The sequence below is a fragment of the Zeus faber genome, assembly GCF_960531495.2.
Source record: "Zeus faber genome assembly, chromosome: 15".
Taxonomy (NCBI): domain Eukaryota; kingdom Metazoa; phylum Chordata; class Actinopteri; order Zeiformes; family Zeidae; genus Zeus; species Zeus faber.
In genome coordinates this window covers 7824845-7848098 of record NC_137194.1, presented here as the reverse complement: position 1 = coordinate 7848098, position 23254 = coordinate 7824845, and the positions used below count along the sequence as shown (strand labels likewise).

At 41.3% G+C, this 23254-nt stretch overlaps 2 protein-coding genes across 2 annotated transcripts; both read right to left on the bottom strand.

Moving 5' to 3' along the window:
- Positions 1-2757: 2757 nt before the first annotated feature.
- Positions 2758-4401, bottom strand: dnase1l1l (deoxyribonuclease I-like 1-like; the record flags this gene model as incomplete). Its single annotated transcript, XM_080014974.1, has 8 exons — positions 2758-2838; positions 2928-3024; positions 3174-3331; positions 3444-3556; positions 3629-3750; positions 3858-3944; positions 4069-4157; positions 4258-4401. 8 exons carry the CDS (start codon positions 4399-4401, stop codon positions 2758-2760), a joined length of 891 nt encoding a protein of 296 aa, XP_079871100.1.
- Positions 4402-5406: 1005 nt separating this feature from the next.
- Positions 5407-21262, bottom strand: traf3ip3 (TRAF3 interacting protein 3; the record flags this gene model as incomplete). The annotated part of the gene is made up of 13 exons (XM_080014564.1): positions 5407-5748; positions 6051-6173; positions 6655-6794; positions 7844-7979; positions 11047-11184; positions 12317-12457; positions 12556-12627; positions 14029-14124; positions 15025-15054; positions 15258-15285; positions 16187-16310; positions 16856-16967; positions 20921-21262. 13 exons carry the CDS (start codon positions 21260-21262, stop codon positions 5560-5562), a joined length of 1671 nt encoding a protein of 556 aa, XP_079870690.1. The 3' UTR covers positions 5407-5559.
- Positions 21263-23254: the final 1992 nt, after the last annotated feature.

Below are 23254 nucleotides of genomic sequence, written 5' to 3'. Positions count from 1 at the left end.
CCTTCGCGGGGCTCGTTTGTTCCTCATCGTCCTCATCGCTCACAGCCCTTCCCAACGGCGTCATCTCCGTCCTTCCTGTTTTCCGATAGGACTCCCCTCCGGGATGCGGCAGCACCGCCGTGAAATCGCAGCCGCTTTCCTCGTTCAACGTCTCGTCTCCCGCGTACTCGCAGGAGGAGAGGTCCGACGGGTACTCGGCGATGCTCTCCCCGGCCCCTTGGTGATCGGCCCCCGAGAAGTCCTGAATTTTGTCCGCGCTCTCATCCATCATGTCACCCTCAGAAAGAAGCTGCTGCAGATTCTGCACGAGGGCGTCGCAAAAAGTGTGCGAACAGTAGTCCCCAGAGGGCTCGGCTTCACCTTCTTTGTCTCCCCCCGGGAAACGCACGGCAAGGTAATCTGGATCGGAATCATCCCGGCTGCCTTCTCCCGTCGCTCGCTCCTCTTCGTCAAGTCTGTCACCTTGTGCGCTCATCCCGGCGCCACGTTGAGGGAATTGCCCAAAATAGGACATGTCCTCGCCGCCTTGGCTCTCGCCCTCTCTCTCCTGGTTTCTCACTTCAGGGTTTGCCGGAGCCTCGGGGGTCAGGGGTCGTTCTGCAGCGTCCCCGTCCTCGTCCGCGCCGTCCCAGAGCTCGCCGCCGCGGCAAACGGTCGCGATGCGATCCCTCGCTTTCCTCCCCGCTTCCAGGTCTTCTCTCTCTCCCCCCGCCTCCGTCACTATCTTCTTTTCATTTTCCTCACATCGGGGAAAGCGGCCTCCTTCGTCCTGGCTAAAAGCCTTGTCCTTGTCTCCCTTTCCGTCCACGTTTGCAACGTTAGCTTCCGATGATCTGGACCAAAGACTGTTCTGCAGAATCTCGTCTTCCTCTTCTACTTCTCGTGGCTTTTCCTCGGGGTGACGTCCCTTCGCCATTTCGTCGAACTGCAAGTTCTCAAAGTCCAAAACTCCATCGCAGGAAGATGGAAGAGGTGTTTCTGAGAGAAAATAACTCGAGTGTTAGTTTATTGAACTCGAGCAAAACGGAGCATCAGAACAATGGAAACTTTGATAGGTTTTTAATGAATACATGCAACTCACCTGAAAAGGCGTCAGTGAGCAGATCAGCAACGCTATGTTCCATCGCTGTTTACTAAGTACAATGAGTAAAGTGACTTTAATTCAAGACTACCATGCACATGTCTGCTACTCATATTTCTGCAGTTGTGGTTAAAGAGGAAAAGAGTGCAAAGTCTCATCTGTTGCCACTTTAAGTGACTTCCTGTCAGAAATAAGATGCATAAAACGCATTTAAACTAATAATAGATGGCTGAAGAAAGGCAGGCAGGCAACATTCATTTTAAAGTTGCAGTTTAGTGGTCTAGAATATATATTTTTATAGATATGGTCTTAAAATGTGTAATTCAAAAGTTTTGTTTTTACCTCCAATGGTGTCACAAAAATGCAATCAGCTTTCGTGTGGTTTGGTTTCAAACAGCAGCAGCGAGGCACTGACTTCCTTTGTGATGAAACAACTGATCTTTATTGGACTCTTAGATCACAGTGAAGTTACCGTGATGCTAGTGTGATGTTACCATGGTGATTTCTGAATTCCATATCATAAACAACCATATTTACAGATATTAACAACAGTTTAAATGTGTGCGTGCGTGCGTGTGTTTGTGTGACACACCGATCAGCCACAACAGTAAAACCACTGACAGGTGAAGTGAAAAACATTGCTCATCTTGGTCCAATGGCACCTGTCGGGCTGCCTATTATATATATTATATATGAGGCAGCAAGTGAGGTTGATGTCAGTACTTGAGGTTGATGTGTTGGAAGCAGGAGAAATTGTCAAGCGTAAGGATCTGAGCCACTTTGACAAGGACTAAATTGTGATGGCTGGACGACCGGGTCAGAGCATCTCCAAAACGACAGGTCTTGTGGGGTGTTGCCGGTATGCAGTGGGTAGTACCTCCCAAAAGTGATCCAAGGAAGGACAACTGTGGTTCCTCCTGCTAGCATGCTGTAGTGTTCTTGAGCAAGACACTTAACCCCTAATTACTCCTTATGGCTGCGTCCGTCGGTGTTTGAATAATTGTAAGTCGCTTTGGATAAAAGCGTCTGCTAAATGTAATGTAATGTAATGTAACAACTGGTGAACTGGCGACAGGGTCATGGACGCCCAAGGCTCATTGATGCTCGTGGGGAGCATTAGAACTGGGCCATGGAACCATGGAAGAAATTGGCCTGATCTGATGAATCAAGTTTTCTTCATGTGGATGTCAGGGTTAGGCTCCGATCTGATGGAGCATCTGTGGGATGTGCTGCAACAACAAGCTCGATCCATGGGCGCCCCACCTCGCAACTTGCAGGACTTAAAGGATCTGCTGCTGACGTCTTGGTGCCAGATACCACACGACACCTTCAGAGGTTTTGTGGAGTCCATGCCTCCACGAGTCAGAGCTGATTTGGCGGCACGAGGTGGAGCTACACAATATAGTGGTTATTAGTGGTGGTTTTAATGTTGTGGCTGATCTGTGTTGATATATATTGTATATAGTGGGTGTGCCTACTTGTGTGCCTTAATACAGTATATAGTATACAGTATATATACTATATATAGTGTATATATAGCATTTACTGATACTGTATAAATATATGAATGTATTTATACGTATATATATATATATATACTGTATATATAATGGAAAAAGGTAATTCCAGTCAGAATCCAGTGTAGATAATTTGGTGTTGAGTTGTTGATGGCTTGTCTACAGTTCATGTCGCAGCAGGTAGCGATGGGTGGGTTTTAGGTCGACTTCTACTGGGAAGTGATCACTGACCTCCAGCGCCTTTAAGCCAATCAAAGAAATGCAGTCAGTGATTTTCATCAAAAGGGAATAAAATATCTTGGATGAAGATAAATATGCCAAATATTTACCTCTTCTTCACTGAGGTGGAACTCCTCCTTGAAGTTGAAGGGTTGTGCTGAACCTTCCACGATGCTGTAGAGGATCTCTCGCCCATGGACAACAATCCTGTTATGAAGTGAATTTAGTGAAAACGTACGTCCGTCATATTGAAGCAATGTTGAGGTCAAGTGAAAAGCAGTTGTAATTACTGTAGGGAACGTGAGATCATTTATGCGTGTTAAAAAAACAACAAAACACCATCTCCAGCCACTGACCTGTCGTAAGCACAGTGTGTTTTCTCGCGGACAGTGGTGTCCTGCTCATCTCCAATCAACCAGTGGAATTTGGGGTCGTTCCTCAAACGCACTGCTCTCCAGCCCTTGATGGTGACGTAGCTGCAGCCGGCGTTGAGGTCTCCCAGGATTACTACGTTCTAGACGACGGAAAGTAAGTGAGGTTTCTTTGCAAACGACATAGATTCTGGGGAACCTCCGTTTTCGATTTTATCCAAGGAAATGTGTGGCGTGAACTGGAGTCAAACCCACTTCAGTCTTCCATTTCTTGTAGATGCCCTTGAAGACGGTGTACAGTTTGTCAATCTCCTTCATGGCAGTTTTGGGGCTGGTGTGCTGGCCGATCAGGACAAAATCCTTCACCACTGTGCGACGGGACATGAGTTACACATCCGGTTTGACAGTGATTTCCGGAGTGCTTCCACGGCTTTACTCACAGGTGTAAGGGGAGTGAAATCGGACGATGAAAGGCTCCCTGGAGAAAACATCCGTTTCATTGGTGCCGTCCGCCTCGAGTCTGGGATACTGATAATGCTCTGTAACCGACAGCATGTTGTCTCTGGAGGTACGAGATGGGAACGGAGCAAATTTGGGATTTGGTTTAGGAGTGGTTTCATTTGAAACGAGGGACTTCCTTTCAGCCAGCCGCCACAGGGTGAGTGTTACCTGTATATGTAAACGTATTGCTCCTTGTAGGACTTCCTCCCCAGCCTCTCACTTTCCACGTAGGAATATGAGTTGGATTTATCGAACCTAAAAACACAGGACGATCAAGGAAGATTTTTTACCATATATATATATATATATATATATATATATATACACATCTTTCAGGTTATTTAATTACCCTTGAAACCGAGTGAATGGAAACGCGTACCTGTTGAGTTCCTTGACCAGCGTCGGGATGGCCCCGCCTTTGGAATCTCTGACCTCCTGAACCAGACACAGGTCGCACCGGGCGAGGATCTCAGGAAATTAAAAAAAAAAAGACATATACATTGCTGATTGACATTTGATGGATAGATAGATATTACGTTAGATCTGCTAAGTCGTGCACCCACGCTACCTTGATGAGAATTCCCATAACCTTCTTGTTGTTAGCCTTGGCCTCCCCAAAGCTCTGGACGTTGAAAGCGCATATCTTGAGGGAGAGAGCGATGTTCCACAGAAACGTCCCCCAAAAACACAGCAGGAGCATCGGAGGCCTCATCCTTGATGGCGTGATATCACAAGAAAATATATTAAAACAAAACAACTTTACAGGATAGTTAAGTTATAGTTATTGTTATTGTTATACCCATAGTCTTAATTATAGTTATCGTTACTGTTATAATTGTATAATTTATAGTTAGACACTTCAAGTTTGCTGTCCCATACCTTTGGTGTCTAGTTCCCAGGAAGATTGACTTGGAACCAGAAAAGATCCATCCCTTGAATGGACTGTGATCTATTTGGGGAACATGCAGGTAGCGTGGCGTGAAAGCCCACGGTCAGGAACATGCAGGTAGCGTGGTGTGGGTCAAGAACATGCAGGTAGCGTGGTGTGAAAGCCCACGGTCAGGAACATGCAGGTAGCGTGGTGTGGGTCAAGAACATGCAGGTAGCGTGGTGTGAAAGGCCGGGGTCAGGGCCGGGCGAGGCCGACCTGCTGTGTCAGTGTTCATCAATAATGGACCTTTATCTGGAACCGGGCACAATGAACAATTGCCTCAGTCCTGTTCAGAAGGTTCAGCCCGCAGGGTGCATTGTCTCCGGATTTAAGTGGGATCGAACAATAGGTGGCGCCATCTGACGAAAACTTTATTATGGAATTCAACATCTATCTATCTGTCTGTGTGTCTGTCTGTCTGTATGTCTCTCTGTCTCTCTGCCGTTAGACTAAACTGGAGATCTCTAAACTTCCCCTTTTGCTGAAAGGACACCCGTTTGTAGTCGTTAAAATGATCAGACAATCAACTTAACATTGCTTTGTAACGTCATGGTTTATCATGAACAGCGCCACCGCCGGGCCCAGCGCCGCCACGGCCTCACGCACCTTTTGTATTAGGTCTTTTTTCCTGTTGCCTTTATATTTTCACTCTCATGATACAAATGACAAAAACAAAATTCGGTCTTGTTTCCATGTTTTACTATAAACTGAGGCGACGTGGCAATACAAAGGACATGTACAGTACAATATTACAGATATATAAACACTACAATGTCACATGGGACCCATTTACTTGCTAGTTCAGAGTTCTTTTTTATAAATACACTCTTTAAAAATACTTTAGAAATACTGCTAATGTTGCTAGAAATAAATAATACTCCAAAAACACTTTATTTCCCCCACAACAAATTGAGGTTAGCCACTCCAGTGTTGGTCCTCTCATACTGGTTTGAAACACCCTGAGTTACGAGGGGAAGCCATTTCCACCAGATAGTTCTCCACTCGTGTCTCTAGGTCTGAGTAGAGGTCCTGGACCTGATGCCACGGCCACCACATGGCAAGGCCTACCACACCCAGGACCCCCAGCAGGAGGAGGCTGCACCAGGGCCTCCATGAGCCAAACAGTCTCTGCAGAGTAAAAAAAAAAAGAAGAAATCAAATTATTTTTCTGATGTTTACTGCAGTTGGACTATATATGATATACATGTACTGTATATTTCTATTTTATGTATTTTTTATATATATATTTGGTCATTTCTGTTCTGTATTTTTGGCTATTTGTGTATATTTGGCCATTTGTATTTTATTATTATTATTATTATTATTATTATTATTATTATTATTATTATTATTATTATTATAATTATTATTATTGTTATTATTATTATTATTATACAATTTATTTTATGTTGTAATTTTTACACATGCACCTTTTCCTGAGTTTCTTTGCTGCTGCTGCTGCTGCGGAGCTCCTCCCTGCACTGACTCAGTCTGACCTGGTTCCACTGACACTCCTGCTCCACGGCCTCCAGCTCTGTCTGCAGCTCTGCACACTACACACACACACACACACACACACACACACACACACACACACACACACACACACACACACACACACACACACACACACACACACACACACACACACACACACACACACACATTAGATTGATTAGATCGTTTGCAGTGTATCACTTCTAAGTCATGTATTTTCATGACGAAACCTTCATTCAGAGTGTGAACTATTTCAGTGAATTCTACTGGAAACTTAGTTTAGTTCTGCTGCTTTAAATGTAAATATTGTGACGCGTAACATTCCTCAGTTGGATCTAATGTGAGATTTCCAATGTACAGTATATAAACACATTATGTCTTATTGACAACGTATAAAATCTCATCATTATCGCTGATGTTTATTGTGGTAGAGAATATTCTTTCAGTCTCACCAGCGCTTATAGGAAGTCACTTTATTTTGCTTTGTTAAGAATGAAGCTGTTTGGAAATCTAGATACAGGATCAGTGGCGTCCCACCTCCATCTCCTTCAGCCGCAGTCTGTCCAGCGTGCGTCTAAGCTCCTCTGGCACCCCGGGGTCCGTGGGGGTCCCGTGATGGACACCGTTCTCTGGCGTCTCCTCAGCCATGATGCCCCAACTCCCAGTACTGGAATCTGCTTTAATAAGAAAATACACTTCCATCAACACTTTCAAACATCTGGCGCAGATGAATTAAGGATTAACTTGAAGTCAGAAATATGGGGAATGTACAATAAAAAAAATAGGCTAATATAATAATCTACTGATAGACAATAAGATATAAATAAGAAGAAGAAGAAGAAGAAGAAGAAGAAGAAGAAACCTAGAAGTAATGAAACAAATAAGTCTAGAAATCGACAAAAAGAAAGGACATTATACACGTACCTCGAATTAACTAAAAGATAGGAAACATTTTCAATATACTGTACAATAACCTAACCAAAATAAATATAATAATTATGATAATAATAAAAATAACAATAATGATATTAATAATAATCATAATAATAATCATAATAATAATGATAATAATAATAATAATAATATAAACCTAACAATACATCTGAAAAGAGAATTAACCGAAGAATGGACAATGAATTATTTGTGAAATATACAATAAGCCCAAGGATCACCGATAAACATTATCTAGAAACCAAAAAATGAACCACGCGATAAAATAAACCTAACAAAAACAGAAAAAAAAATTTGCAGTTAACAATAAACCTAACTAAACCTAACCTAGAATTGAAAAATAAAATAAACCTACCAATAAGATCTGGCAATATCCAATAAACCTAATGCTAACCAATGACAATAGAAATAAACATTACCTAACAAAATAACAATAAACACTACAAATAAACACAACCCCAAAAATAACAATAAACAGTAGAAATTAACATAACCTAAAAAATAACTAAAATAAGCAATAAACTAGAAGAAATGGAGATATTCACTAAACCTTAAATATAAACAATTAACAATACACCTCTGTACCAACAATAAACATTCTATCAGTATATGAATCATCACAGTGAGAACAGTTTCCATCCTTTCCATGTTCCATGTTTATTTCAAAAGCATTTTTGCTTCAGGAAGAGACGTTAATTCATGTTTGGTCATAAAAAAAAAAAAAAAGAACATTTCTCATCTCATTACATTTCTCGTGTTTTGGACACTCTCTGACCTCTGAGGCTCTGCAGCTCCTCTCTCAGATCTGCGCCTTCCTTCTCCAGCAGGGACGTGTTGTTCCACAGATCCTGGTTTTCTCGCTGCACCGACTCCACCAGCTCCCTAAGCTCGGCCTCTCGCACCCTAGAAAGCTATTTATAAATATACTGTTTAAGAGGTCATTGGGAGGATTGTGGTGCGTTTCTCTCCTGATAATTCCCATTAATAAAAGGCTAAACAGTCTGAAAAACCAATCAAATCAAATCAAAATAAAAGACCATGTTGGAGCTTGGTGCGGTCGAGCTGTCAAACTTCGAGCGGTGCAGTCCTGTGGTCATTGTGTTCAAAAAGGATGGTTCTCTCAGGATTTGCATAGACTTGAGGAAACTCACCTCCATCTCCGAGTTTGATGCCTACTCCGATGACACGGATCAACGACCTGGCGCTGCGAGGTACATAACCACCCTAGACTTGTGCAAAGGCTATTGGCACGTGCCGCTGGAGGTGTCATGCAGACTCAACACGGTGTTTCGTACACCATCAGGACTGTTCCAGTTGACATGAGGTCATGATGTGAACTGTCATGATGATGCCTTTTGGGCCGCATGGTGCACCTGGCATCCTTTCAGAGGCTGATGGACAGCGTCCTGCAGTGCAGATGGTTTGTGCCAGAGTTTGCATCCATCGTCGCTCTGCTCACCACTCGAATAAGGACCAAAAGAAACCCCGTCACCCGGGCTGAGGACTGTGAGACGGCCTTCAGACCATTGAAGTCGAGCCTATGTTGTTCCACAGTCCCCAAAAGCCCTGATTTCACGAGGAAATTCTTGGTGGAGGCGGATGCCTCCGCAGTCGGCCTTGGAACGGTACTGGCCTTAGGCGACCCTGGAGAGGAGCAACCGATCCTGTAACTGAGCCAGAAACTGCTTCCCATGAGAGACTAATTATTCGGTGGTAGATAAGGAAGGACTTGCAATCAAGTGGCCACAGTCTTCAGTATTACCCACTGGGAAGGGAGGACTCTCCTGGATGAACTCCATGATAGACCACAACAGTCGCACTCACACGCTGGTATCTCACCCTACAGCCCTGCAGTCTCACCATCAGGCAAAACAAATCTAAGCGCTGACCGCCTCTCCAGAATGTCGCACATCGCCAATCTCCGGGAGGAGTGGGATGGTGTGAAGGGGCGCTCCGTCGCTCAATGCCGATAGCACACCTATGGCCTTGCAGCACTTGTGGACAGACATGCTGTACACACATGACACATATTCTCCACTCCTCTCTGCTGTTCTGCCGAGTAATTAAACCCCTCATTGCAAACATTGCATTTTCCTCTCTGTTACAGTAATTGTCCAAGGGTGCACACTGCGCACTTTGACATTACACATATTCATTCATACATAACTTCATTCATACATTCATACACCAGTTTGCTCCTGTCACGGTTTCATTCATTGAAACTGCGGAAACCGTTTTCCGCGTTCTAAAAGGCACCGGGACAGGCCCACATGCGCAGCGTGTCGATGGTCAGCTGATGTGGAACATGTATTTTTATGTTTATTGTTTAGGTTTAATGGTGCTGGGTGTTTTATATCATTTATTGAAATGATTATTGTGAGTATCTCCTTCTTCTCCCTCCGTCTGCTCCCGTTAGGAGGTCACCACGGCGGATCATCTGCCTCCAACACCTTCTGTTCTGCGCATCTTTCCTCCCTGACACCGACCGCCTGCGCGTCCTCCCTCAACACTTCCATCAAGCTTCCCTTCGGCCTTCCTCTTTTCCTCCTGCCTGGCAGCTCCGTCCTCAGCGTCCTTCTCCCGATGTAACTCTCATCTCTCCTCCACACGTGTCCAGACCATCTCAAGCTGGCCTCTCTCGCTTTTCCACCAAACCGTCCAACCCGAGCTGTCCCTCTAGCGTACTCGTTCTTAATCCTGTCCATCCTTGTCTTATGAGTATACAGTATATTATGGTATTTCCTCTACCTGATTCAGCCATAATTGGAGGCTCTAGTGAAGAGAGACAGATATATTACAACCCGGAAGTAATGTTAATTGAGCCTGTGGGAGGGGCTTAGGGAGTATAAAAGGACCACCATGGAGGCAGGACCTCAGTGGTCCTGATCTTGGGTTACAGAGAAGGTAACGATGGTGTCCATTGCAACTGCTGTTTGGTTTCTCACCAACAGAGTTGGCGCTCTCATTTTTTTGTAAATATTTGCCACGTTGTTTGCACTTTGGGAGCCCTGCACAATAAATCACCATGTTTACTTTAGTGCTGATCAATGCGTCGTATTTTCATCGCCATCGCAATATTATCACGCACGATAAACACATCGCGAAAGACCGGCTGAAAGGCAATGAATAGGAAAAATCACGGGGCTCGGCAGTGCCCAAAATAGATGTGGGCCAGCTGTAAAATGTATTTGGAAACGCCGCGGTGAAAGGCGCTTGTCGCCCTTTTAGCCGCTGCAATTCTATCCAAAGCTCATTCACGACGTGTCGTAAAGTAGCAGCAGCATAGCACGACGTACTGTAAAGAGAAGTCGCGTGGTAGCAGGTAGCAGCAGTAACACTGTGTGAGCGAGATGTGTCCGCGGTGTGGATTTATTTTAAGACGGAATGCAAAAGCAGCACTTTTGCGACAACAATGTCTCGTTTGAATTCAAGTTCTGTCCAATCGGTTGGGTCCTCACGCGCTATTTGTTCAATAAAAGCATGTTCGAAATCATTTATTTCATGTCTTTCTTCAGTAGGCTTTTCAGCGTTTATATGTTGGCAGTGTACCTATTAAAGCAGCACTGTAATGTAATGCACACTTGCAATGTAATGCACAGATTTTCCTCATATGGTGCAGGCCTAGTTCCCTGCACGTCTACGACTATGCCTTGGTTTTTATATTGAGAGTGATGTCCAAAGAACAGAACGTACACAAATAGCCAAATATATAACAATATACTGAATATGAAAAATGTGATTCTATGCACAGGGTAAATTACTGGTATTGGTATAACGGGTATAAATTAAAAAATATTACTATGTCCTTACTAAGTTATTACAGTCATCATCAGTCAACATTAAAAACAAGTTACTTTTTTTTTTACACAATTACAACAACGACAGCAACAATAATAACAATAACTATATGAAACAATTATATTAAATTATAATAATAACGATAGAAAATGTGACTATATAGATTATATTCATATATACCTCTAGCTGGCCGTGCAGCTGCTGCACCTCTTCCCTGCTGACATCTTGACTCTCCTTCAGCTGCAGGGAGCTTTGCATCAGCCCCTCATACAGGCCCTGCCACCGCAGAGCTTCAGCCCTGGCTGTCTGTAGCGCCCCCTGGTGGAAGTCATGGGGAACAACCTCGTCAAGGAAGCTGAGGATCCTGCATGCTTATTCATCAGTGGATTCAACTATGGAGTTATCATCATTTAGAAAAGTTATATGACAATGCTATAATAATAATAGTATTATTATTATTATTATTATTATTATTGGGGGTCCAGCCCAAATTTTTCGGCCTGAAAGTATCTGGAACACAATCGCAGGAACAATCGCAGTAGGCACAGACATGGTTGAAGTCGCGTGAGAACCGGGACGTTTTGTCGTTCAAGTTGGATCAACATCGATGTACATTTGGAGCAGAAATGAGTAAAAAAAACTGTCGTAATTTTACTGGGAATAGAAAAACGTTGAAGCAATTTGATTAGTTTCAGGAGCGGCCTGCTTAGTGACATCATCATCCGAAGTAATATTATAGTTATATAATATATAACTATATATAGTTATATAAGTCAAAGCTTCATCTCTTGGAACTCATTCGTATCCAGCCACTCACTACGCAAAGACAGACAACTTGAGCCGATGCTGCGTTCAAAGGCAACTCAGAAAATTGTAACTCGTGCTGGGTTTTAGAAAACCCCTAAAACTATAATCGGTCACAGAAGAACCTTTTAAGAACCCTTGTGAGGAACCGACCCTTTTTTGTGTGCACACTGCATGATCCGGGAACAATCCTAATTGTTAAAACACTGTTCTTGACGGACGTTTAAACCAAACAAGAGGGACATTCAGTGACCTAAGTGCACAGTGATTGGTGCTGACGTAAGTACAGGGTGATTGGTGCCGTTGAACACATGAGCATGAGAAATACCCGTGAAAAATTATCGAAACTCTGAAAATTTTACCCAACATGACTAAACTGGACCCCATGTATTGCTGCCTGCAGCCATATTTATTATGACTATTATTATTATTATTATTATTACAATAATAATAAATTAAATTTATTATTATTATTATTATTATTATTATTAATAATAAGAATAATTAAAAAATATGATAATGATATAAATTATTAATAATAATAATAATAATAATAATATTTCAAATTATTATATTAAATAGATGACATAATATGAATGTATTATATAAACTGCATCATGTTGAATGAAAGTGAGGGGTTTCTAACCTGGAGGGCCCCGGCCTCAGTGAGGGCTGCAGTCTTCTCCTGCGTGGCCTTCTGCACGGCGGTCAGAGCTTTCTCCTCATACACCATCTTCTGCTTCTCCATCTGCAGCACCAGCTTCTTCATTCCATGTTTGGGGAACTTCTAGAGGAACCCCAGTCCACAGGTCAGGAGGATCATTGGACTCCAGATTCTTGACAAAAGAAGGCTTTTCGAACAGGGCCGTGCTGTCGTGCCTATACCTGGAGGTAGAGCTGCAGCTGAGCCTCCAGAGCATTGATCTTGTTCCTCAGCAGGTCCTCGTTGCAGCGAGCCTGTGTGGGTTGGAGAGGAAATGCTCAGAACCTGCAGAGACAAGTGGAGGCGGACGCGCCGCCACCATCTGTGGCAATGAGACCGTGGCCACCAAGCGATGTGCGACGAGAACTTCCAGCATCAGAGAGATCCAGAGAGAGATCTGACCCTGGACAAACAAAAAACGTTTTCATGCAAGAGGTAGCATGGAGATGCTCTTTGACTGCTGCTTTACTCTAGTACTGTATCACGATATCACCAGAATATCACTGATATTTTTACTGCGTGCCACTTATTTTAACTACTGTTACGACTGTATCCCACTTTAATAGCAATAAAATAGAAAGATCTGTACATAGGTCTTAATTTGTCTCTTTCTCGTCTGCACTTTCAGAATTAATAATTTACTGAGTGACTTGTCAGAAACCAAATCATATAAAAGAGTCAAACCTTTCATCACCGCTATTAGCCATCACCACCAGAGTGGAACTTATTATTGTGTTCTGGGTGGATACTGATACATTTGATGAATTAGTGCAATTTTGATCTTGCAACACAAAAGCTCATTTCCATTATTTATTTATTTTTTTAAGTGGAACTTCAGAAATTGTCTGCAGCACAAAAACACTGGCTTTGAACGCCTATACAGATCGGGTAAGAGTTATGTATAGAGTCAGACTCCCACACTCTTCCTTTACGAGAGCGACAGGCTGCTCTCTTCCTGTGCAGAGCAGAGGAAGCAGGAAGCTGAAAACCACAGACCACCACAAGCTCTTCGAGGCATAACAGCTACACTGTGAATCCTCGGCTACAAACAAACATCTGCAGCGCAATTTTGCTGTGAAACTAAATCAATGGACACACAGTTTAGTAGAATACAGCCACATGGCAGCAGAAATAAGATCCTGGGTTTTTTTTGTGTTTTTTCTTACAAAGGGAAACTGAATATTGCCGTTTGTTTCATGTTAATTGTAGATTTTTTTTAGGTATATATTATTGCTTGTGGTAACTCTTAGCTTTACACTTGTTGTTTACAGATTATCTGTAGTATAATAATGATAATAATAGGCAATTTTATATGCAGTATTTTTATTTGTTTGTGTGAACGCCTTGTGTCGGTTACGCACACTTTAGTATTTTTAGTACTGTATGTATGACCGTACGTATACGTATGTGACAAATATCCTCTTGAATCTTTATTGTTTACTATTTTTATTCATAGGTTTATTTACATTGTTTATTGTACATTCCATTTTTTATCTATCTATCTATCTATCTATCTATCTGTCTGTCTGTCTGTCTGTCTGTCTGTCTGTCTGTCTGTCGAAATGGACAGATGTACAGTATGAAATGAAAATAAATATAATAGAATATACTGTATATAGAAGTACAGAGAAGAAGAAACATGAATAAAGCCTCACGGTCCAAATTGTGTTGGAGGAGTTGAGGAGGCCAGAGGCGATGCTCTGCAGGGCGTCCATCTTCCTCTTCACTTCCTCCTCCCTCCACAGAGCCTCCTGACCGGAGAAGAAGAACACATAACAGATGACATCCAAATATCAAGGTCTGAATTGATGAAACCCAAATCTGAAATTTTTATAATATTCATTTATTTTCATCAAATGCATTTTGCTTGTTTGATTTGTTTTCATGGTTACTATATTTGATTTCCTTTTTTTGATGTGAAGCACTTTGAGTTGCATGTTGTATATAAAAGATGCTATACAAATAAAGGTTACTGTTATTATTATGATGATGATGATGATTAGGAAGCGGAAGATGATGATGATGATGATGTTGATAATTATTATTATTATGATGATTATAATAATAATCATCATAATAACAATAATAATAATAATCAACATCATATTAAAAACAGATCCAGGGATACAAAATTCCCTTGTCTCCCAGTCTTAATAATAATAATAATAATAATAATAATAATAATAATAATAACCTTTATTTGACCAGGTTAATTCGGAATCTCTTCTACAATAGAGACCTGCAGGCCAAGAAAGCAACAAAACAATGTTGCTTAATACACAAATTAAAAACATACTGGATTATTAAAGGTATAGGGCACTCCAATATAAATATAATTGTATTTAAGTGTAAAATTTTGTTTAATGTTAATAATAATTTTAAATGTCAAAATAAGTAATGCACAAATTTTCATCCTTGACATATCCTCAACATAATATAAATTATGACACATTGAATAAGGATAGGTCATAATGTACTTATCTATAATAAAAAGAATACATTTTATTTATACAGTATACTGTGTATATATTTTTTTCAGATCTCAGCCCACTTAAATCAAATAAAAACAGATCCGTTAAAAACAACCCCAGTTGAGGTCAACACTAATGTTAAAAACAATGACAACTCGAACAATGAAATGTTTGGTTTACCTGCAGGTACTGAGCGAGACGCTGAACTTCCTGTTGTTATCAGAGAAGAGACGACAGACATGGCACACTTATTATTATTTTTATTTATAATTTTTATTTATAATTTAAAAAAATATCATATATATATATACAGTATATATAAAATATTTATTTGTATTTTTGACAAGCCTCCTATATCCGCAACATAATAAAAATTATAAAGGGAAGAAAAATGATAATTGAGTGAAACTTACCGATTCCATGACAGTGACCGAGCCGGGTCTTGGGAGGAGAGAACAGGACATTTTAAATTATAATTATCATCAAAAAAGACTCAGATTCTCCTCCTTGGTATACCATTGAAAGCTCCTTATGTTTTCCTTTTTCAAAAGATGTCCTGAGATCTTAAAACCCAGTCTCATTAAATTTAAGATCTTGAACAGAATCTAATGGACACCAGCAAAACTACATAAGGTTAAACTCTGATGCACATGTTATGGGACTGCCCTAGCATAGAGGACTTCAGGGTGGGAATTAGTGCCCGTATTGAACAGATCCAGGGATTCAAAATCCCCTTGTCTCCCAATCTATTTTTTTTTTAGCAATCTAAGCCCTTCAGATGCAGAGTGGGTTCAAACAGCCCTCATGCCGGGTCGCAATCTAATCAATCAATTTTTGGTATGTCAGCTTGGTTGGGCAGCACCACTGGAGAATCTGTCTTTCAGACTTATGAACAAAGTAGACCTTTACCTGCTGAAGGGGTATAACAATATAACAACAACAACAACAACATAACAATCCCACACTAAGGGCCCTCCATCTTATTGTTGACCATTGTAAAAACATGTGTTTTTTTTCTTGAATTATTATTTAGTTATTCCTTTTTTTCATTCTTTGTTTCGTAATCAGATTTCTCTGATTCTGACTTATGTTTTTCTGTTTGCACTGCAACTATTTTTTCACGCCTCCCGTTCCCTCTTGAGACATGAGTCTTGACTGAGCACATTATCCTTTTACGGGAGCTTTTCTCAAGTACTGTGTATGTTCTGTTCTGTCTTCATATTGTATGGTGCATGTGGCTTCAAAAAAATAATAAAAAACTATAAATCTCGAAATGACTATACATAAGACTCGGCTTCTGATAATAGACATTTTTCAGATTTTTCATCTGAATCCATCTCACCCAGTTTGTGAGCTGGCGTCTCGCTGTGTCTTTTTCTGGACGATCCTCTCACTTTGAAATGAGGATTCTTCACTTTGGGGAATGGTTTCACTTTGTCTACAGGTGTTGATCTGCGTCTTTTGAACTTTGGGAGAAACATAAAACAATATCAATGTGAATCAAATCAAATCATAACCAGGAAGAATATATACGTATATGAGAAATTTGTCCTGAAAAATTACATTATAAATAATGTAATTTTATAATATTATACAAATAATAATAATAATAATAATAATACTGAAATAAAATAAAATAAACCTTGCACAAATATACACATAGAAATATCCATATATATATATATAAATGAAAAAATATGCAGAATATACTAATTTGCTTCTATGCGCTGGATAAATTATGACCATATATGGAATAAATGATAAACTATTACTATGAACTGACGCAGCTATTACTGATTCTACTGTGCTATAATAGTGTTTCAATTATTATTTTTTTATTATATTAATGATAAGATATATTCATATATAATAATATTCAATCATCAATATATAATAATATTCAATTATTATTACATTATTGTGATATTATTATATTGCACAGATATTGCACATTCAATTATTTCTCAATTCCAAAAAACACATCACAGTGACAACCCAGTGAGGCCATTACCACTAAGAGGCTTTCCTGTTATTATGGAGGTGGAAGATGTCCCCTCTCTCCTCCTGGAAAGACTTTCTTCTTTTCTTATAAACAGTGTTGTTGGTTGTGACCACGACGAAGCCTGATGGAAATCAATTAAACAGAAGATTAAAGATCAACATAACACAATACTGGTTCAATTACTTCCTCAAAATATTATCTCATGACTTAATCTCATGTCATAGCATCACACCAGCCTTCTCTAGGAATAAGTAACACTAGTAGAGTTAGAGATTAAAAATAATAAAAATAAACAGGAAAGTAAGTTAGAACAGTGTTTTTTTCGCCACTGTGCCACAACACCGTGAGCGCTTGCCAGGTGGGCTGTGGCATTGCAATACAATTATCTTTTGCGCTGCAAGATCAAAATTGCATGGCCGCACTAATTCAGCTCCAGCAGAACAAGTTTCATTCTGAGAGTGAGGACTTTTTAGTTATAGACAGACAGACAGACAGACAGACAGACAGACAGACAGACATACATACATACTGTACGTACATACATACATGCATACGTACATACATACATACATACATACTGTACATACATACATACATACATACATACATACATACATACTGTACATACATACATACATACATACATACATACATACATACATACATACATACATACATACATACATTTCACTGCTATTTGCTGATCTGCCAACAAGGTTGTGTTTCCAGACACACCCCCTATTCAGGTAAGTCCTCTCTTATGTGGGCGTGCTTTTAGCCAGGTGCAAGTCCTAATCACGTGAGCAGCTGTATTCTATCACCTATTTATGGTCCTGCCTTGAAGCGTTAGCTTCAAGCGTTGGCCCATTTGCAGTCGCTCTCGTGTGAAGACGTATGTCTACCTCTGCACGTCCACCGAACAAGGCAAACCTGCCTTCTTTTTCTCACTACATACAAAATGTGCTACTACCACATCTCTACAACTTCAAGGTCACCCAGAAAGCCTCGTTATACCATACGCCGATGCAATCTGGGTAACCACAGGTCTCTGCAGCAAACATCTACTGCAAAGACCTCCTTCTCTGTTGGCTTGTGGAATTGTCGATCTCTAGTTAACAAGGCAGACTTCATTTCTGGTCATGCCAACCACCTCTCCTTGGAGCTCCTTGCTTGAGACGTGGATTAAACCGGAAGATAGCGCAACCCCGGCTGCACTCTCCACAAACTACACATTCTCTCACACATCCAGACCATCTGGCCGTGGTGGTGGGACTGGCCTGCTAATTTCCAACACATGGAAATTTAATCCACTGCTGCCTTTAAACAACTTTGTCTCCTTTGAATATCACGCCGTCTTGGTGACTGCTCAGGTGAAAGCCTATGTGGTCGTCATCTACCATCCACCAGGACAACTAGGTGACTTCCTACATTAGCTTGACACCGTGCTGTCATCAATTCCTGAGCATGAGTGTACCATGCTTGTCCCCGGAGACATGAACATCCACTTGTACAGTGCGAGCTCGGCTTACTTCCTGACTTTGGTTCGCTCATTCGACCTAAGACAGGTCCCGACTCCACCGACTCACAAGGCTGGCAAAGAGCTCGATCTCATTCTTGCTCAGAGCTGCACCACGGACAACCTAAGGGTCACCCCTCTTCGTCTCTCAGACCACTTCTTCATCCACTTCAATGTCCAGCTACCAAAACAACCCCCTACCTCCCCACCCATGGTTACCATCCGCCGCAATCTCCGCAACTTGTCTCCCACCCACTTCTCCTCTGTGCTCTCCTCTTCTCTTCCGCCTCACGGCACTTTCTCCTCTCTGCAGGTTAATGATGCCACTGATTCTCTCTGCTCCACCTTGAGCTCATGTCTGTATAGCCTGTGTCCGCTATCCACCAGACCTGCTCGATCAACCCAGTCGCACCCTTGGCTGACTGACACCCTCCAGACAACGCGCACTGAACTCAGAGCAGCCGAGAGGAAATGGCACAAATCCAAAACAACTGAAGATCTCGCAAGCTACCAGACACTGCTGTCCTCCTTCTCTTCCAGCATCACTGCTGCAAAGAAGGCCTCCTTCAACAATAGGATCAACGGTGCCACAGACACACGTAAGTTATTCACCACCTTCAAGTCTCTGCTTTACCCTCCACCACCTCCCCCAGCTACTAACCTCACTGCTGACTGCCTTGCCTCCTTTTTTACTTACAAAGTGGCAGCCATCAGCAGCCAATTCACTAAACAACTTACTCACAACCTGTCTCCTCCGGCCCTAGGCTCATTGCTCCCTGGTTTTACCCCCCTCGCTGAAAGTGAGGTATTTAAACTACTAACATGTAGCCGTCCTACTACCTGTCCACTAGATCCAATCCCATCTAACCTCCTTCAAGCCATATCACCGACTGTCACCCCGGCAATCACACATATGATTAATTCTTCCCTAACTTCGGGCACTTTCCCCTCTGCTTTCAAAGCGGCTCGGGTCGCACCACTGCTCAAAAAACCCTCACTCGATCCCAATCAAGTAGAAAACTATCGGTCAGTCTCACTCCTCCCATTCCTTTCCAAAGTCATAGAGAGGGCGGTCTCCAGACAGGTTACAGAATACCTGTCAAGAAACAACCTTCTCGATACACTTCAATCTGGCTTCAAAAGTGGTCACTCCACCGAAACAGACCTGTTGTCTGTGACAGAGGCCTTAAAAACTGCTAGAGCTGCTGCCAAATCCTCGGATCTCATTCTGCTAGACTTATCAGCTGCTTTTGAAACTGTCAGTCACAGCATACTCCTGTCCATACTCTCAAGTATGGGCATATCTGGCAGTGCACTTTCCTGGTTTGAATCTTACCTCACCGGGCGCTTGTTCAGTGTGACATGGCAAGGCCAGCTGTCTGTGCCTCACAACCTCACCACAGGGGTGCCCCAAGGCTCGGTGCTAGGACCCCTCCTCTTTGCCATATTCACCACCTCACTGGGCCCGATCATCCGCTCACATGGCTTTTCATCTCACTGCTATGCGGATGATACTCAACTCTATCTGTCCTTCCTGCCTGACGACCCCACTGTCTCAACGCAGATCTCGGATTGTCTCGCTGACACATCCACATGGATGAAGGATTATCATCTTCAACTAAACCTGGCGAAAACGGAACTGCTGGTCTTCCCGGCCAAACAAGGTATTTATCACAACATTGATATTAAAATTGACTCTCTATCTCTTGTTCCTACCAAGGCTGCATTCATACATACATTCATACATACATACATACATTCATACATACATACATACATACATACATACATTCATACATTCATACATACATTCATACATACATTCATACATACATACAAACATTATGCAGTATACATACATTCATACATTCATACATTCATACAATCATACATACATACATTCATACATACATACATACATTCATACATACATTCATACATTCATACATACATTCATACATTCATACATACATTCATACATACATTCATTCATACATACATTCATACATACATTCATACATACATACATTCATACATTCATACATACAAACATTATAGCAGTATTTATTGTTACACTAATGTCTCTGTCGCAATGTAGCTTGAATGTTATTCTCCCTTGTAAGTCGCTTTGAATAAAAGCGTCTGATAAATGACTAAATGTAAATGTACATACATACATACATACATACATAGTGAATACATTCATACATACATACATACATACATACATACATACATACATACATTCATTCATACATTCATTCATTCATACATTCATTCATTCATACATACATACATACATACATTCATTCATTCATTCATTCATACATACATTCATACATTCATACATACATTCATACATACATACATACATACATTCATTCATACATACATTCATACATACATACATTCATTCATACATACATACATACATACATTCATACATACATACATTCATTCATACATACATTCATACATACATTCATACATTCATACATTCATACATACATACATACCAAATGAAAGGGAAAGAAGTTGATCAGGATCTATTTTTTTACCCATTCACTGCCACTTTTAAGGCGCATTGAGGTCGAACTCGTGCTCTCAGGTGTCGGGGCGTGACGCCGTTCACGGTGTTCCTCCGGCTCCGCAGTCGATATTTTGGGGTTCAATTCGGGGCTCTCGGGCCTCCTCCGCCTCCTCCTCTGGAACTCCAGGTGTCTCTTGTGCTGCAGTACCTCCTTCATCAGTTTGGTGACGTGCCCCCTCGTCGGGCTCCGGCAGCAGGTCACGTTGTTGCGTCCTCGCAGGTGCTGGTGTTTTTCGGCTCTTTCCTCCACTTTCTCGTCAAAGTGCTTGGCCACGGAGCGATGAACCGCACCGGCGTCAGCAGCATCCATCGCAGAGCTTCGAGCTACAATCCTATAGTGGGCTTTTTTTTTTTTGTTTGTTAAGGAAATGCATTTCATGAGTGTAACTTTCCACTGCCTCTATAGTTTTCTTATCTGACAACGGACAGATTTTTTTTGATCAAAGTAGGCAATCAAATGAAAAGTGAGGAGCTGCCTTTAACATGTTAACATGTAAATTATATGACAGTAGCTTGAACGCAGTAATTTTGCAAGTATCAGAAATATGAGATGAGTTTCAAGATTCTGGAGACACATCTGGAAGTGATGAACACATGTAAAGGGTGCAGCGAAAGGATTAAAGGTGGTTCCTTAACATTCTATGAGTAATGTTTTGTTGAGGACCGCCTTTCATACAGAGCCTTCTACATGTTTAAAAAAGGCTTCTCCGCATATCGAGCAATGATCAACTCTGCTATGTCATGTTTAAACACATTTAATTGTTAACCGGATTCAAGTAGGTAGATGATATGTGAGGAAAATTCAATTCATGTTTGGCCCAGAAATGCATTTTCTGTGTTTTCAATATTTATAATTAGTGAATTATTATTTATAACAGCAGCAGTAGTTCTTATGGTACTAGAACACTATCGCTCATATACTGTACTTAACTTGTGGTTAATCCTCGCATGTGAAACACACAGAAAAAGTTATGACGTCGACAATGACTGAACAGCGGTGTTCTCCTTTGTGTTGCAGAGGAAAGACATTTACAAGAAGACAAACGTGTGCAAAAACAAAATAATCAAATGAAATTCCGTAGTCATGAAGTGAATTAACTTACATTCTAGGACTTTTCATTCATCGGGGAAACACGCTGATGAATGGTTGGGAAACCATCCATTTGCTTTCTCTGCTGAAACGCTGCGCTGCTCAAACAAGTGTTCCTGTTTGTTCTCCAGGAAGTAGAGAAACTCAAACCGTCAGATGTTCCTCTATCTCACAAGCCACTCGCGTCAAAGCGATGGCGTGCGCGGGTGGGCCCCAAGATTACAGGCACGCTCAGCACAGAACCTCTGAGGGCAGGGACCACATGCATCAAAAATAACTGGATACCAATGGCAAACTGTCCATTTTCGCCGGGTGGAGAAAAATAAATGGTCTCTCAAATAAAATAAGAAAGAGAGTTTGCGACGTAGATCATAAGCGATGCATGTATTGCAGCACACAAAAATCTGAAGATCCAAATTAAAACGCAAAGTCTTCTTATAGATTTTTATTGTGCACATATCAGATCAAAGCATATATATATATATATATATATATATATATATATATATATACACAGCATATATACAGTATATATACATATATATCAATATACATATACACATACACACACACACTCAGTGAGCACTTTATTAGGAACACTATACTAATGCTGGGTAGAGCTTCCCTTTGCTCTCAAAACAGCCTCAACTCCTCTCGGCATGGATTCCACATCACGTTGGACTCATTCCTTTGAGATTCTGCTGCATGTTGACATGATTGCGTCGCGCAATTCCCGCAGATTTGTCAGCTGCACGTTCATGCTGCGACTCTCCCGTTCTATCACCTCCCAAAGGTGTTATGTTGGATTCAGATCGGGTGACTGGGAAGGCCACTGAAGAACATGGAACTCATTGTCACGTTCATGAAACCAGTTTGAGACGGTTTTTGCTTGGGGACATGGTGCATTATCATGCTGACTTACCCAATTTACACGGATAAGGTTTTTCCACTGGAGATTAAGTGAATCTGGCTCCCTCCTCAGGACAATCGAACACACTGCGGTAATGGGGGGTTTAAAAGGCTAAAACAAGGGTAATCCACGCACCAGGATCCCCAGAATGTCCTGTGGTAATACAAATAATCAGCAGAGTTTTGGTATAAGTAGATATTTCTGGAAAATGTTGCCACAATAATACACAATTTTTCATTTTAATCAGTGAACGGCCTGCATGCACATAATATTCAACCATGTTTATAATAATAATAATAATA